The sequence below is a fragment of the Lupinus angustifolius genome, unplaced genomic scaffold, assembly GCF_001865875.1.
Source record: "Lupinus angustifolius cultivar Tanjil unplaced genomic scaffold, LupAngTanjil_v1.0 Scaffold_200_6, whole genome shotgun sequence".
NCBI lineage: Eukaryota > Viridiplantae > Streptophyta > Magnoliopsida > Fabales > Fabaceae > Lupinus > Lupinus angustifolius.
In genome coordinates this window covers 2,211-16,057 of record NW_017726800.1, presented here as the reverse complement: position 1 = coordinate 16,057, position 13,847 = coordinate 2,211, and the positions used below count along the sequence as shown (strand labels likewise).

Sequence of the window (13,847 nt, the reverse complement as noted above, 5' to 3'; positions counted from 1 at the left end):
AATGGTATTTCCTCACTTTACGGGTAAGGAAATAATCTCTTTCGAAATGCATGATTGCATCTCCCAACAAGTGTCATTCCTTGGCATTGAACTTTTCACCTTTTGGTCTTTATGAGTATCTAGTAGGGAGTTACACTACAAGATCAATGCCTAAATGTATTTATATATTATTAATTTTGTTGGTAAGTAAGTCTCACATCGTCTACCTGATTATCTTGGGAATGGTTTAAATAACTGTTGGGCTACTCCTCTCATTGTCAATTGGTTTTGAGATAAAACCTTAACATGATATCATATGTGGAGGGGATATGTTGGAAAGTAAGTCTCTTATCGCCTACCTCATTATCTTGGGAATAGTTTAAATATTTGTTGGGTTACTCCTCTCATTGTCAATTAGTTTTGATATAGAACCTTAACAAATTTATAATTATAATACCATGTTAATCTATATGGTTAAATATAATTGTAATTTTACATTGAAACTTTTGTTACCGTAGCTTGCAACAATTCTAAATAGCACGAAATAATCGTTACTAGCTAAGTCACGACCAGATCGCTCTCTTTAAGACGTTTCGTGGCACTGCCCAAAATGTGCAAGTTTAGACTATCAACCACGCCATCCCCAGGATAAAAACAGCCTAGATCTGTGTTATCGAATTCCTACTGCACTGTAAGAAACGATCTCGAATACCCCCACCACAATATGGCTACCAGTGCGAATTCTCAAAATTCCCACAATATGACTACACGTGTCAATTCTTTTCCTATAATAATTCTTTTCCTATAATACTGACTAATAGTGTCAGTTCTCGAAATGCCCAGAATATGGCTATCTGTGCCAATTCTTTTCCCTCAATACTGACTATTAATTCCCACAATATGATTGCTTGTGTCATTTCTTAGTGCCACAAAAAGAAAGAGGAAGACGTTTGCCGGAAATGCATTGGCGGAAAATATGAGGGAGAAAGAAAAAGTTGAATGAAAGCGCATTCAACTTGGAGCGAGTTATAATGAGGGGAGACCTCTATTTATAACATGAGATTTTTTTCCATGTTCCTCATCTCTTCAACGTGGAACTTGAGAGTTGTTTTTTCAAAACTATTTTATGTGGGACTTGAGTGTTTTTTATATTTCACACCATCATGTTCCAAAAGAATCACTAACTTGTTTTTTATGTTTATTTAAATAAAATGATTTGTGTTATTATACCTCCAAATTTCGGTTCCACGCCAAAGCATGAGAGGCTAATTTGACAAGGATAAATAAGCAAATATATATGTTGAGCAGCAAAATTTGTACCTGAAAATAAAATTTTGATCAAAGTGTATTGACATGAATAAATAGGTTAATTTTTTATTTTATCCTTTCTTGTTTAGCTAATAAAGTTGGGTTGTTCTAAAGTTTCAACGTGCCAATGATAAAAGCAGTGAACTTTTCCCTCTTTCACGATAATTTAATACCGTAATATAATATATAATTTTAATTGGATGTAATATCTATGTATTGACAGTGTAAAAACTTATACACAATTAATGTATTATCTATTCTTCATTTAAATTATTTTTTGAATAGTCAATGATAATTATAAAAATAAATAATGGATGATACGTCGACAGTGTATAAAGTTCATACATTATTAATATACACATATTTTTTCTCATTTTAATTTGGGACAAGAACAATAACAAATATTTACTATCCTCAGAAGATGGAGAGGATGGAAAAATATTTTCACTCTACCCTTTTTAATTTTACAAAAAAAAATTACAAATCACCATTTATTTATCCTTGGCCAAAAATAAATAAAAATACCACTATTCCCCTCCTCCAAGAAGGACAAATCTATTTAAATCCATAAAAAAAATTAAATACATCTATCAGTAATAAAGAGAGTGGATGTCAAAGATGAGGAAGATATTGATATAATTAAACTTTGTCATGATGCAAATATGAATTAACGTTCCTCCACTATAACAAATTGACATTTTTTATTGTTATGAATTTCGATATTTATCTTGTTTTTTATTGTCAAACACATTGTTGCTTTACAATTGACACGTCATTGCTTCCACTATCTTTTTATACATTGCATGTTATCTATACGAAATGTCTTTAATTTTTATACGTCACGTTTCTTTTTAACAATATATTTCTAGTATCATTATTTTACAAGTTCTACGCAAGTTGGTAGTGTATCATGTTGGAATGCATGATCCCGCTTGAATGAATAAACATATGATATTTATCTCATTTGTTTAGTATGTTTACTTGAGAATTAATAAAGCATAAGTTAAAATATATAAGAATTACATGACCAACAATAATTTGGTTGGTCTATTAGTGTAAGACACTAAGGCCTTATTAGATCTTCAGGTTGACTAAAATATCAAATGTTCAATTCTTGAGAATGACATTATTGGGAAAGGCAATCACACCTCTCATAAATGATTGATTCCTTATCAAAATGATAAAAGTATACACTAACTGATAGTACTAAAAAAATAATATAAGCATGACATATTCCACTATACTCTAAACATTAATTTAACTATTGAAGAAGCTTAAAGGAGGAGCAAGATAATTAATCAGAAAACAATAAAGAGCTATTGATGAGCTTGTTCAATGACATTTCTGATAATAAAAAAATTAAGGTATGCATCGACAAGCAAGTTTAGTTCAAGATCGAGTAAGCTCAAATACTAATCATGAAAATATCAAGCTTATAGAACTTTAGAATTTCTTGTAAATCAAGAATATTTTGCATAAAAAGGCTCATTGTGACTTTATAAGTGTTTTCTAAAAATTACTTTATAAAATAACCCTTTTGTTGACGATTCTTTCTCAAAAAATTTCCTACTTTTTTTTGTAAAATAAATTATGTCTAATTAATTTTTTTGCTCTCTACCATAAGAGCAATACTTTTATAACGTGATAACAAATTTACGTACAAACATAAACTTATTAATGTTAAAATATTATTTCATTTTGAACTACCAGCACAAACACTTATTGCAGAAGCAATTTTAAATTAACAACAAAGGCTCTATGTATGCGAGGAATAATATAAGAGCGAGTATCACAATCCACATCGGTAAGGGTAAAACGTTCTTTAATACAATTCAAACATAAAGAAATGTTATTAAAAGAGTTTTTTTATACTACCAAAGATATCTCATCACTTTTTGATAAGAAATTAATATTTTTCGAGGTATATAGTTGTCTCTCTCAATAAGTATTATTCTCAGGAATTGAACTATTGACTTTTTTATTGTTCTGAAAATCTAGTAAGGTCTTATACCACTAAAGGAATTTTTGGTTGGTTTATTAAAAGAGTTTGAGCGAATATAGGAAAAGTAATGAAAGAAAAAAAGAAGAATGAGAAAATGGCTTGCTCACTAGAGACTGAAATAAAAAAGAGGAGAAAGAAAGTAAAGACATAATAAACTTGAGATTTCTAGCCATGGTTTCTAACTTTCTATGTCTAGTTGTAAAGAATCCGAAATGGTTTGATCGCTCATAATATAAAGAAAATTTATATAATAGTTAATCAATTATGTATCACTTCATAAGTTGTAACTTACCATTTTTAATATTAAAGCCATTAATATATGGCAGGACATATTTGCCCCTTTAGCCCACTGAATAATAAATTTGACTAGAAAAAGGATATAAAAAAATATATTTCTCATCAGGATAGGATTGCCATTTTTAAGTAAATTTATCTTATTATGATGTGGAAACATACTATACCAATGAATTTGTGAAAAATAATGCGAGATCCAATTTAGTTCACTGAAATATTGCACGCTAATGATTTACTCGACATTCACATAAGTAATAATATTATTGGTCTAATAGTGTAAGTCTGTCTTGCTAAATCCTTAAAAAGACCATAATATTAAAAGTTCGATTCATAAAAGTAACACTTATTAAAATAAACAACTCTAAAAAAAATTAATTTTTTAACTATATGATGAAGATATACATTTAGTAATATCAAACAATATATAAGCTATGGAATATCCATTACCAGTCCTATATTAGAGGATGCTTATCTTTGGGTTCAACTATAAACAATCCCATGCCATGCATGGATTTTATAGAACAAAATTTGATATTTTATTTCCTATATAAAAAATCATTCAATTATAATTGCATAATAAAAAATCTTTGCTTTTAATAATATTTTAATTAAAACCTTTATATCATAAATGATTTTATACCATGTTAGAACAAAATTTAATATTTTATTTCCTATATAAAAAATCATTCAATTGTAATTGCATAATAAAAAATCTTTGTTTTTAATAATATTTTAATTAAAACCTTGATATCATACTCAACAATTCAGATTCTCAATCATTTTGGGAAAGTAGATCTCTTTATAATGCCACAAATTAAGTGGATCCCATTCATTATTTATGCTGTAATTGCTTGATAAAACTTCTTTAATTAGTTTTTGCAATATTGTACTGTAACTATTTTTTAATTGTTTTTAAAATTAAAATGAAAAATATATTTTTAAGTCATTTTATTTTAATTGAAACATCTTTTTATTATGGTGAGTCTCTTAAAATAAATTATTTCTATTTTATAAGTTCAGAATAAATGTACTAAGCTAAAAATATTGTTGAAAATAAATCAATCAATTAACTTAGAGATGCAACAACCTGTTATTTAGTCTGATCATAGCCGTAGAAATTCTACAAGTGTGGAACTGTGGTTTAGAGGGTAAGGGGTGAGAGTTGGATTTAGGATATTTCAGTTAAAATGTGATTCTACGAAATTAGTGTATGAAATTGTGATTTCAATTTCAAGTGGACATTCAAATAATAGAATTAAAATTCTTTAACACAATTCTAATTCCCAAGCCCTAATTTCATGGTCAATTTCATGTTCCAAATAAACCCTAAGGTCTTACGTGGGAGTGGGGTTTAGGAGGGGAAGGGAAAGAATAACTTTGGAAATCTTTTTCCTTGTTTGAGAGTTGGATCAAGAGGATGGAAAGGTTTTGGAAAAAAACCTTTATGGTTTGTCTGATTTATTTTTAGGGTATATTTGGAAGTTATGAGTGAAAAAGAGCACATCTGTTGTCCCACACTTTGTGTCACTCCATGTGCCATACATTTGTGATTGATCAAAAAAATACTTAATAATTAAATTTTAACTTAAATATTTTTTTTTTGACCAATCACAAACTTATGGCGCATAGAGTGGTACAAAGTGTAGGACACCAGATGTGTACCCTGAGTGAAAGGGGAGGAGAGTGATCAAGGGGCAAGGACGGGGAGGAAGAAAGGAACACAAACTTCTTGTTTGTTTGAGAGTGTGAAATTAGATAGGAGGAGACTAAAACAATAATAATACACGAATATTTTTGTATTATTCCTTTAAAAATCTAATTAAAATGACAAACCTAAAAAAACATAATTATAACATTATACTAAAGTCAATAGGTATTTTGACATGTTTGTCTCCAAAAAACTCTAAATTGTGGTAACCATAAAAATTGGCACATGAAAGGTTTTAGAGGGCTCTAAAAAACCTATAATGTCCTTCACTCTCTTTACCTCAACTCCCAAACAAGGAGATTCTTTCCAAAGTCATCCATTATCTTATCTCCCCTTCCAAAATAACAGTCATAAACAAAGCCTTGGGGTTAGTTTTGAAGTTGGATTTTGGAGGGGAATGAAAGGAAAGTGAAGACTTGAAAGCCATGAAATACACTTGTGAGATGATTCTCAAACCTTCCTTTTCTCTTCATTCCCCTCCAAAATCAAACTCCCAAACTAACCCTTAGGCTTTGTTTGGTAGTGAGATTTTGGAGGGGAAAGGAAGGGATGTGATGGCTTTGGAAAGCCTCCCCCTTGTTTGAAATTTGGATGAAAGAGATGGGAATGTTTTGGACCCTCCAAAACCCTCCATGTAGGGGTGAGCAAGACTCGGTCCGACCCGTAGACCTGTCCCAACCCGATGACTTAGGGACGGGTCTGACCCGTGCAAATAAATAAGAAAGGACAAACCCGATTAAAAGGGACACACCCGTCGTCAAAAAAGGACGGGTTTAGGTTTACGTTCAGGTCACCCGACCCATCCCTTATAGTTATATATCATGAATAGTTGAATAAATACTTATCAATACTCATTATGTTCAGCTCACATAACTCAAATACCTACAAACTCATACAACATATCCTTACTATGAACACCAAATTTTGTTCGGCAAAAAACGTTCTTCAAAATTATTCAAAGAAAAAATGAAGAAGTTAAAGATTTGATTTTATTAAGGTTTGATTATTGTATAAATTAAAGATTCGAGAATATGTAATTTGAATCAAATCATATCAATTTGATTAAGCTACATGAATCACCTTGATAAGACATAAATCTTTAGGGATTCAAAAAATAATAAATCAGAGCTTACATAATGGAAAACAAATCATATTAAATTGATTGCGTTGCTATTGTATTCATTTTTGTATGAACTTTTGAGGATTGTTATGTTGTTGTCATTTCAGTTCTCATGTATTTTTTATCATTTACAATAACACTTCAGCTTATGTTGATATTTGACAGTTTAAATTGTTTTGAAATTTTCAATGTCGTCTATGATTTTCAATCATGCGATTGTGATAGTTTTTAGTTTGAATGATGCAATTTATCGTTTGTAGTTTACATATTGATGTATGTGAGATGCACATTTTAGTTGAGTTTATATACAAATTGTGATAATTTTGATTGTACATGCTTAAATATTTGAGAAAAAAACTACGTTTGTCATTTTGTCATTTTCAAACCCAGGCTTGTCTCTATCTTGACTCATCTTATTTTGGAGTCGTCCCTCACGTGTCCCATTCTAATTAAGGATGGGTTCGAGTTCAAAAATTGACATGATCAATATTTAGGGACTGGTGAGGGACCTGCTTAACCCGTCCCATCATCACCCCTATCTCCATGTGTCTATTTTAACGTTTCCACAATTTAGGGTTTTTTGGAGATAAAATGTCAAAATAGCTAAATATTTTTAGTAATATTATAGAATTATACATTATTGTCAATTTCTCATTGTTAATTACATTTTTAAAATAAAAAAATATTATAGTGTTATCATTAGTTTACTCTCATTCATCTAAATTTCATACCCCAGCCCCAAACAAGAAGATGATTTCCTTCCTTTTCTATTATATTCCTCCTCATTTCTAACTCTTTGATCCATCTCCTTCTCTTTCCCTCGTAACTCCTAAACAAAGCCTTAGGGTATGTTTGGAAGTTATGAGGAAAAAGGAAGAAAAAAGATCAAATGGCTAGGAAGGGGAAGACGGAAAGAGAAAAGGAAAACAACCATCTCCCATGTTTGAGTATGATAATTAGATGGGGAAAGGTAAACTAATGATAATCTTATAATTTTACTAAAAATATGTAGGTATTTTGATATTTTGTCTCCATGACCATGATAATCTTAAATTGGGGGAACTATAAAAATAAATACATAAAAGGTTTTGGAGATTCGAAAAACCCTCCAAAATCTTCTTCTATCCTTCATCTAATTCCCAAATAAGGGAAATGCTTTCTAAAATCATCTCTTTCCCCCAAAATCACACTCTCAAGTTTTAAAAATAAAAAAATGAAAGGCCTAGGAGTTATTTCATAACTTTTTATCTTCTTTTCATTGTTCTCTACAAACCAATTCCCAAATAGATCATAAATGTAAGTTATTATGGTTAGAAAGTTCATTTGTAAGGACATGGGGACCAAATGAAGCTGTATCATAGCCCAAAGCACATGCAACTATTGAATGATAGTGCTATATAATTTCCTCCCCCATCAACATTTTCTGTTTGGTACAATTGAGTATAGGTATTGAGTTGGGTCCATTCTGGCTTGAACTTAGAGAAGGGAAGCTTTCTTTCATTATACTTGTACTTATTTCATTTTTCTCTTTTTTTATGTAAAAAATGATAAAGTTGCATAAGTAATAAAGAAACTTCATAAATGCTAAAATAATATAAGAAATATTTGAGTTCAATCATAAGTTGGGATCCTCTCAGCAAATACACCCAAAACAAGAGAAAAATGTAATATAGTTTAACATTTTTACTCTTAAGATATAAGAATATAACAATTTTACTCCTATATATAAGTACAAAAATACTCACTTGTCTCTCCGTTAATGGAGAGGATCCTAACTCCAGTCATACACTCTTAGTTGTTTATCTTTTGAAGTTTTAGGTTTTTGTTTAAAATCTTTTGTAGTTTTATATTTTCAAGGTTTGGTAAAAAAGTTCCAACTTTAACCTCATCAAATAATTTTACCTATTTTTCACGTGAATTAATTAAAGAATTAAATCTCTATCCTTTACAAGGAATAACATGGGCTCTTTAGTAAAAATTCTGTAACATAACAATCACATTATTTATAAAATATGTATAGATACCTTAAACAACAAAAGATAAAGAATGAAGAAAATATTATTTTAGTTAAACATTAATATGTTGAATTGTGAATATATAAAATTGAAAATAACAAATGTTACAGACAAATTTATTGTATCAAAAATTATTGTAATCTAGTGTTCAAATTTAATTCATCAATAAACATAATTTACAAATTATATGAATGTCATTTCTCAATTTTGCAATAAGCATGGCTTAACTTGCAAATAAAATATCTAGAAACTCTGCATTACCACTACTATTAAAAGTCCTTTGTGACACAAAAAAAAACTATATTGGAATTATTCTAAATATGTGCTAAAACTGAATTCTATTGTCATGAATAAAATCAAAGAAAATTTATGTTACCTGATTTACATGACATGGAATTTAACTTTCCATTTTCAACAATCTATAATGGGCTAGCAGATAAAATATCAATACTCAATTATTTTTGGTGAAGAGATCTATCAATGCATTGTGTAAGCAAGCTTGCATAAAGGGTCAATTACTTTTTTCTCTTCAAGCTTGCATCTGAATATGAAATTCAAATGAAAGATCTCTTATTTCGGCATGAACTGATGTGGATTCAGGACTTGGCCAAATCAGAAAGGTTTAAGAATTATCACGAATTGTCGGGAAGCTAACGCCATCCTTCAAATGGCTTATTGATGTGGGGCATAACCATTTCAGCATGTTTGGACCTAAAATCTGGTCAAGAGAAAGATGAACGAAGGTACTATTAGGTAAGATGCAAAGAAGAAATGAATTATCAGTATATACATGCAAATTTGTGCCAAACAAGACCATAAAGGATAGAGAGAGATACCAAAGTGATGTTTTTGTATGCACCAACGTTGAATGGATGCCGATAGCTCTGCCCGGATTTCGCAGCCAACCATTTAGCACGCTTTCCTTCATAATACTGAAGAAGACACAATATGAGATATTCGAAAAAAGAAAAGGAACTTCTTTATATGGTGTACATCAAACTCAACATACCTCTATGGTTGTCATATTATGAAGTGTAAGGTAGACATGCCATCCGGAAAGAGTCAAAAGGGTTATGGTCAACACCATCACCATCGTTCCATACATAACCTAAACACCATTGATAAATCTTAATGCTGATTCATAATTTAAGAAAGTTAGGATTAAAAGAAAAGAAGAAAGAGTTACTCAAATATCCATTTTATTTTCTCAACAGAAAACTATAGCTGCATTTATTACAAATGATGAAAAATAAGTTTGGACTCCGGATAGGGAAAGGATAGGAACTAGGAAACCCTTTTAGTTTATGTTGTAGTTCAGTGTCTAGCACTGTACAAAGGTATTCCATTCATTAAAATGTAGTAGTAACAAGAATGCAGAATGTGCAGCGGGTCTCCCTGTGAGGTAGAAGCTTGGCATTTGGATTTTGGGTCCATTGAAAGTAGTATGTCTACTATTTCATACATACTTTCTTGAGTGATAGCAACAGTAATGGTAGATTGAGTATTCTCGGTACTTCAATAATACTTAAGGGACATGAATCCTTAGTCCGGAAATGATTGATTGATAGGGCCTGCCTTATCATGGTATACAATGACAGCGACATCAATTTAGAAAATTAGACAGATGCTCTGGCCTTGGGGTGGGTGTCGATAGAATATGGAACAGTTCAACTCACCACAAAAATCATAGAGAGCAATGCAAACAACAAACCAAACTAGATTTCCATGGGCAACGAATCCAGGTGCTTTCTCCAGATAAGCTTCTGCAAGCTCTATGGAGAAAGGTATATTTTTATGATGATTCATATAGGGGATAACACTAGACGACCACTGGGGAGAGAAAATGGTAAGCATAGGCAATCTTGGCCACAAGGGAGAAAGTATGGACATAGTGTCATAGTCCAACACAAAAATACGTGTAACTTCTAAAACCTAATCTTTCGAGGCAATCAATAACTATGAGGAATTCAGGATCAGCGTTGATAGCATAAACCAAGGACAATCAACATGAGACAATTAACTCCCTCTATCCACTTTGGAATCTAAACCATTACAACAAGAGACAATTGGCTTCGGGTGGAAGGGTCATGGAATTTGTGCTGACAAATGGAAATGCCTTGCATATCATGGTGTTGTATTGTATAGTTATCTTTTAAGTAAGATTTTAACAACCAAATCATGTTTGATGCAAGGCGGAAGACCTCCACATTTTTCTCCAATAAGAAATACGTTGCAAGGTTACCAATCATAAAATGAGCAAAATGCGAGGAAATGGAAGGGGAAATTGCATAAAAGCATCCTCAACCATGAGGATTTGGAAAGTACAATACTGAACTTTATTTTCAGAAATTGACCCCTCAAGTATAGAAGAGTGTCTGGTAGCCCAACCCTACGCTAGACCACATGGGACAAGTGAGAGGATTGGGTGGGATCCCTAACGAACCCGCCAACATGACAGGTCAGTTAGAATGGGAATATAAGGAGAGATGGTGAGTCGAAGGGGGGGGGGGAATTATTCAGAAGTGGATTTGGGACCATTTGGCTAAGGAAGAGTATATGCTCCACGTCTGCAGATGTTTTCTATCTTCTTTCTTTCTAGTTTTTCATCTTATTAATCCAGAGGGACATCCCCACTATAAGGAGCTAGACCGGCTTTTCTTTAGTAAAATTCTAGTACCTAAGAGTGTCTCAATGAATACATTTCCGAATAGTGGAGAGTTCAGCGAGTTTTTTCTCATTCAGAGTTATACATCAATAGGCTTGCATAAATAACAAATTTATGGCTTCTTGTAATGTGGATGATGCACAAGATGCAAAACATTTTCTCTTGGGATGATGTTATGAAAAAATATCAAAGCTGAGAGTAGTGTCAACTACCAAATAGAATAGAGGAGACATAATTACATTTTCTGAACACTGAAAACTTCAAACCAAGTATGCTGGATCAATGCAAAGGATGAAGTTATTCAGAAATTTTGAACCCACAAAATTTTATCACCCGGCTACTATAAAGCTCATTATGCTCCATTTAAGTTATATACTGAATATGATGAAGTTAAGGTGTAATTGCAGCATACTAATGTAGGAAAGGCATTAAGGTTCTATTTCAACTTAAGAAAACGCCTCAGCTTAAAATTGAAGGAAAAAGGCAACTAGGATTATCTGACTGTGAACTACTTAAAGATACAAAATTCATCATTATAATCAATATAATTCCAGTGTGAGAAGGTGGAATTTGAAGGACTAGAAGGAGACATGTAAACACATGAATAAAAGTAATGATCACAAGTTCATGCAGTTGAAATTAACTAAATGGTATCAACATACAAATGGTTTTGAAAGAGCCGGAGATGAAGTAAAACGGAATAACAGATTATAGTCACCATCTCCGACTAGTTTGGACAGGTGCCTTCAGAAAAAAGAAATACATACGGACTACAACATGTTTACATATCTTTCACTAACAGGATGATCCAAATCTTTACACGTACAATGGAACATACACAAGTTATAGCATTTAACTTACATAGAAGATCTTAAAGGAGCTCCCATTAATAGAGTCCCAGTCCTTCTGAAATACACAGCATATAAATAGGACCTGCACAATGTGAAAGCTTGTGTAAAAAAGGAATCCTATCCATTACAAAAAAGTAGAAGCCCAATTGAAAACATACCATAGAATGAATACTTGCTGTAGTGGCATATAATGCAAAAACAAAGAAAGCCTTATAATTCCAATAACCAACACAATTATTTATCCACAAACAGTGATGATCCTACATCAAATTTAGCAACAAAAAAGAAAGGTTAGGATAGACCCTTAAAGCATGACTTCAAATACAAAATAAAAGCTCAAAATAACATGCATTTATGAGAAACAACTGACCTACCATTTTCAGAACACATCTTCTGCAGACTCGACAATGATGAGTCCTTGGAGGCTTGTACGCAAAGCACTTGTCACATTTCTTCCGTTCCGCATTCTGTGGCAAATTTGTGTAGAATATCTCAGATTCTCAGTTACAAATCAAAAAATAGATCACTAGCACATTAGATAAGAATATCAACTATTTCTTCTGTCACTATCAGTCACAAATACATCAGCAAGTCTTGATATTGTAAAATTAATACTAGTAATTGGCTGTTTGGGTCTGAGACATCTCAGTATTTGAAAGTGATATTAGATTCCAACTAATCTGAGTTGAACCGGAAGCAAAAATATTCCGGTGCCAATTTTTCCATCCAAAATAATCAAATATGAGACCTTGGTTAATAGAAACCGAGCTCCTTGCCACTCAGAAAACAACCTTTGAGAACCATAGCTAATTCAGTAGTGTTATACTGTTATTTGAATAGCTCAAATCAAACAACTTCTCTCACAACAAATCAAACTGTTTCCATCTCTCTTACTTTTCACCTTTATCTTTACAAGCAGCTCACAAAACCATCTAAAAACCAAGGGACAACCTAAAGTTGTTACAGTTTAGCTGTCAAAATAACATTATTGTACCTAATTTGAATTTGCAGCATTGATCCACTGGCAATTTACAAAAATAATTAAGATCATGAAAATTCAATGTAATCTACTAATCCCCTATACAATTATGCTGTCTCTTGAAAATACCAATTACACAATCAATCCACAGAGAAAAAAAACCCATAAAACTATAGTTATAGCTATATAGTTAATGACAATAACTTTCCAAAAAAACAACAAAAAAGTCACAACTTTTAACATTTAAGCAGCAAGATTCATCACAAACTCCGCATTAAAATCCAAATGGGTATATAAAAAAGCTTACATCTTTGGCAGATTCATTGGTGGTAGCTTCAACATCAGGGAGATAGGAAAGTGGGACATGACCAGGATCAGAGAGAACGCAAACAAAGAAAGAGAAGATGGAAATAGAGGCAAATACAGTGAAAATGGAAGCATTAAAAGTGCCAGGGGAACTTTGCAAACCCACCCAGTGATCGATGAAGATGAAGATTGTAGTGTAATAAACAAAGAACATTAACAAGAACACTGATAAGACAGGCAGAGATAGAAACCTTGTAGCTTTCACCATCATGGGATTCATAGAAAACCCAAAAGGAGTTAATTTGATTCTTAAGCGCAGAAATTGATGAATATTTTTATCATCCCAAATGATTCAAGAGTTTTTTTCTTTTAGTCTAACCCGATTTGGTTCAATTTAAGGGATAATTAAACAAAGTAATTTGATTTGGTTCTGATTTATTTCACATTCTTTCATGTAAGAAGAAGAAACTTAAATCTTTGATTCATAATTTATATTTAATTATTATTTTATTATTTATTGTTCAAAAAATTAGTAGTAATACAAATGAATATAAGGATCCCTAGAAAATTCTAAACTAACAATACATCTCAACTAAAAACATAATCAAAATGGAAGTTAT

The 13,847-nt window shown here is 31.6% G+C and overlaps 1 protein-coding gene across 1 annotated transcript; it reads right to left on the bottom strand.

Moving 5' to 3' along the window:
- Positions 1 to 8,777: 8,777 nt before the first annotated feature.
- LOC109340545 (probable protein S-acyltransferase 15) lies at positions 8,778 to 13,607 on the bottom strand. Its single transcript, XM_019578261.1, has 7 exons — positions 13,229 to 13,607; positions 12,317 to 12,409; positions 12,101 to 12,202; positions 11,953 to 12,024; positions 9,436 to 9,534; positions 9,263 to 9,358; positions 8,778 to 9,144 (listed from the first exon to the last, which is right to left on the bottom strand). The coding sequence occupies exons 1-7, from the start codon at positions 13,505 to 13,507 to the stop codon at positions 9,049 to 9,051; spliced, it is 837 nt and encodes a 278-aa protein (XP_019433806.1). The 5' UTR covers positions 13,508 to 13,607; the 3' UTR covers positions 8,778 to 9,048.
- Positions 13,608 to 13,847: the final 240 nt, after the last annotated feature.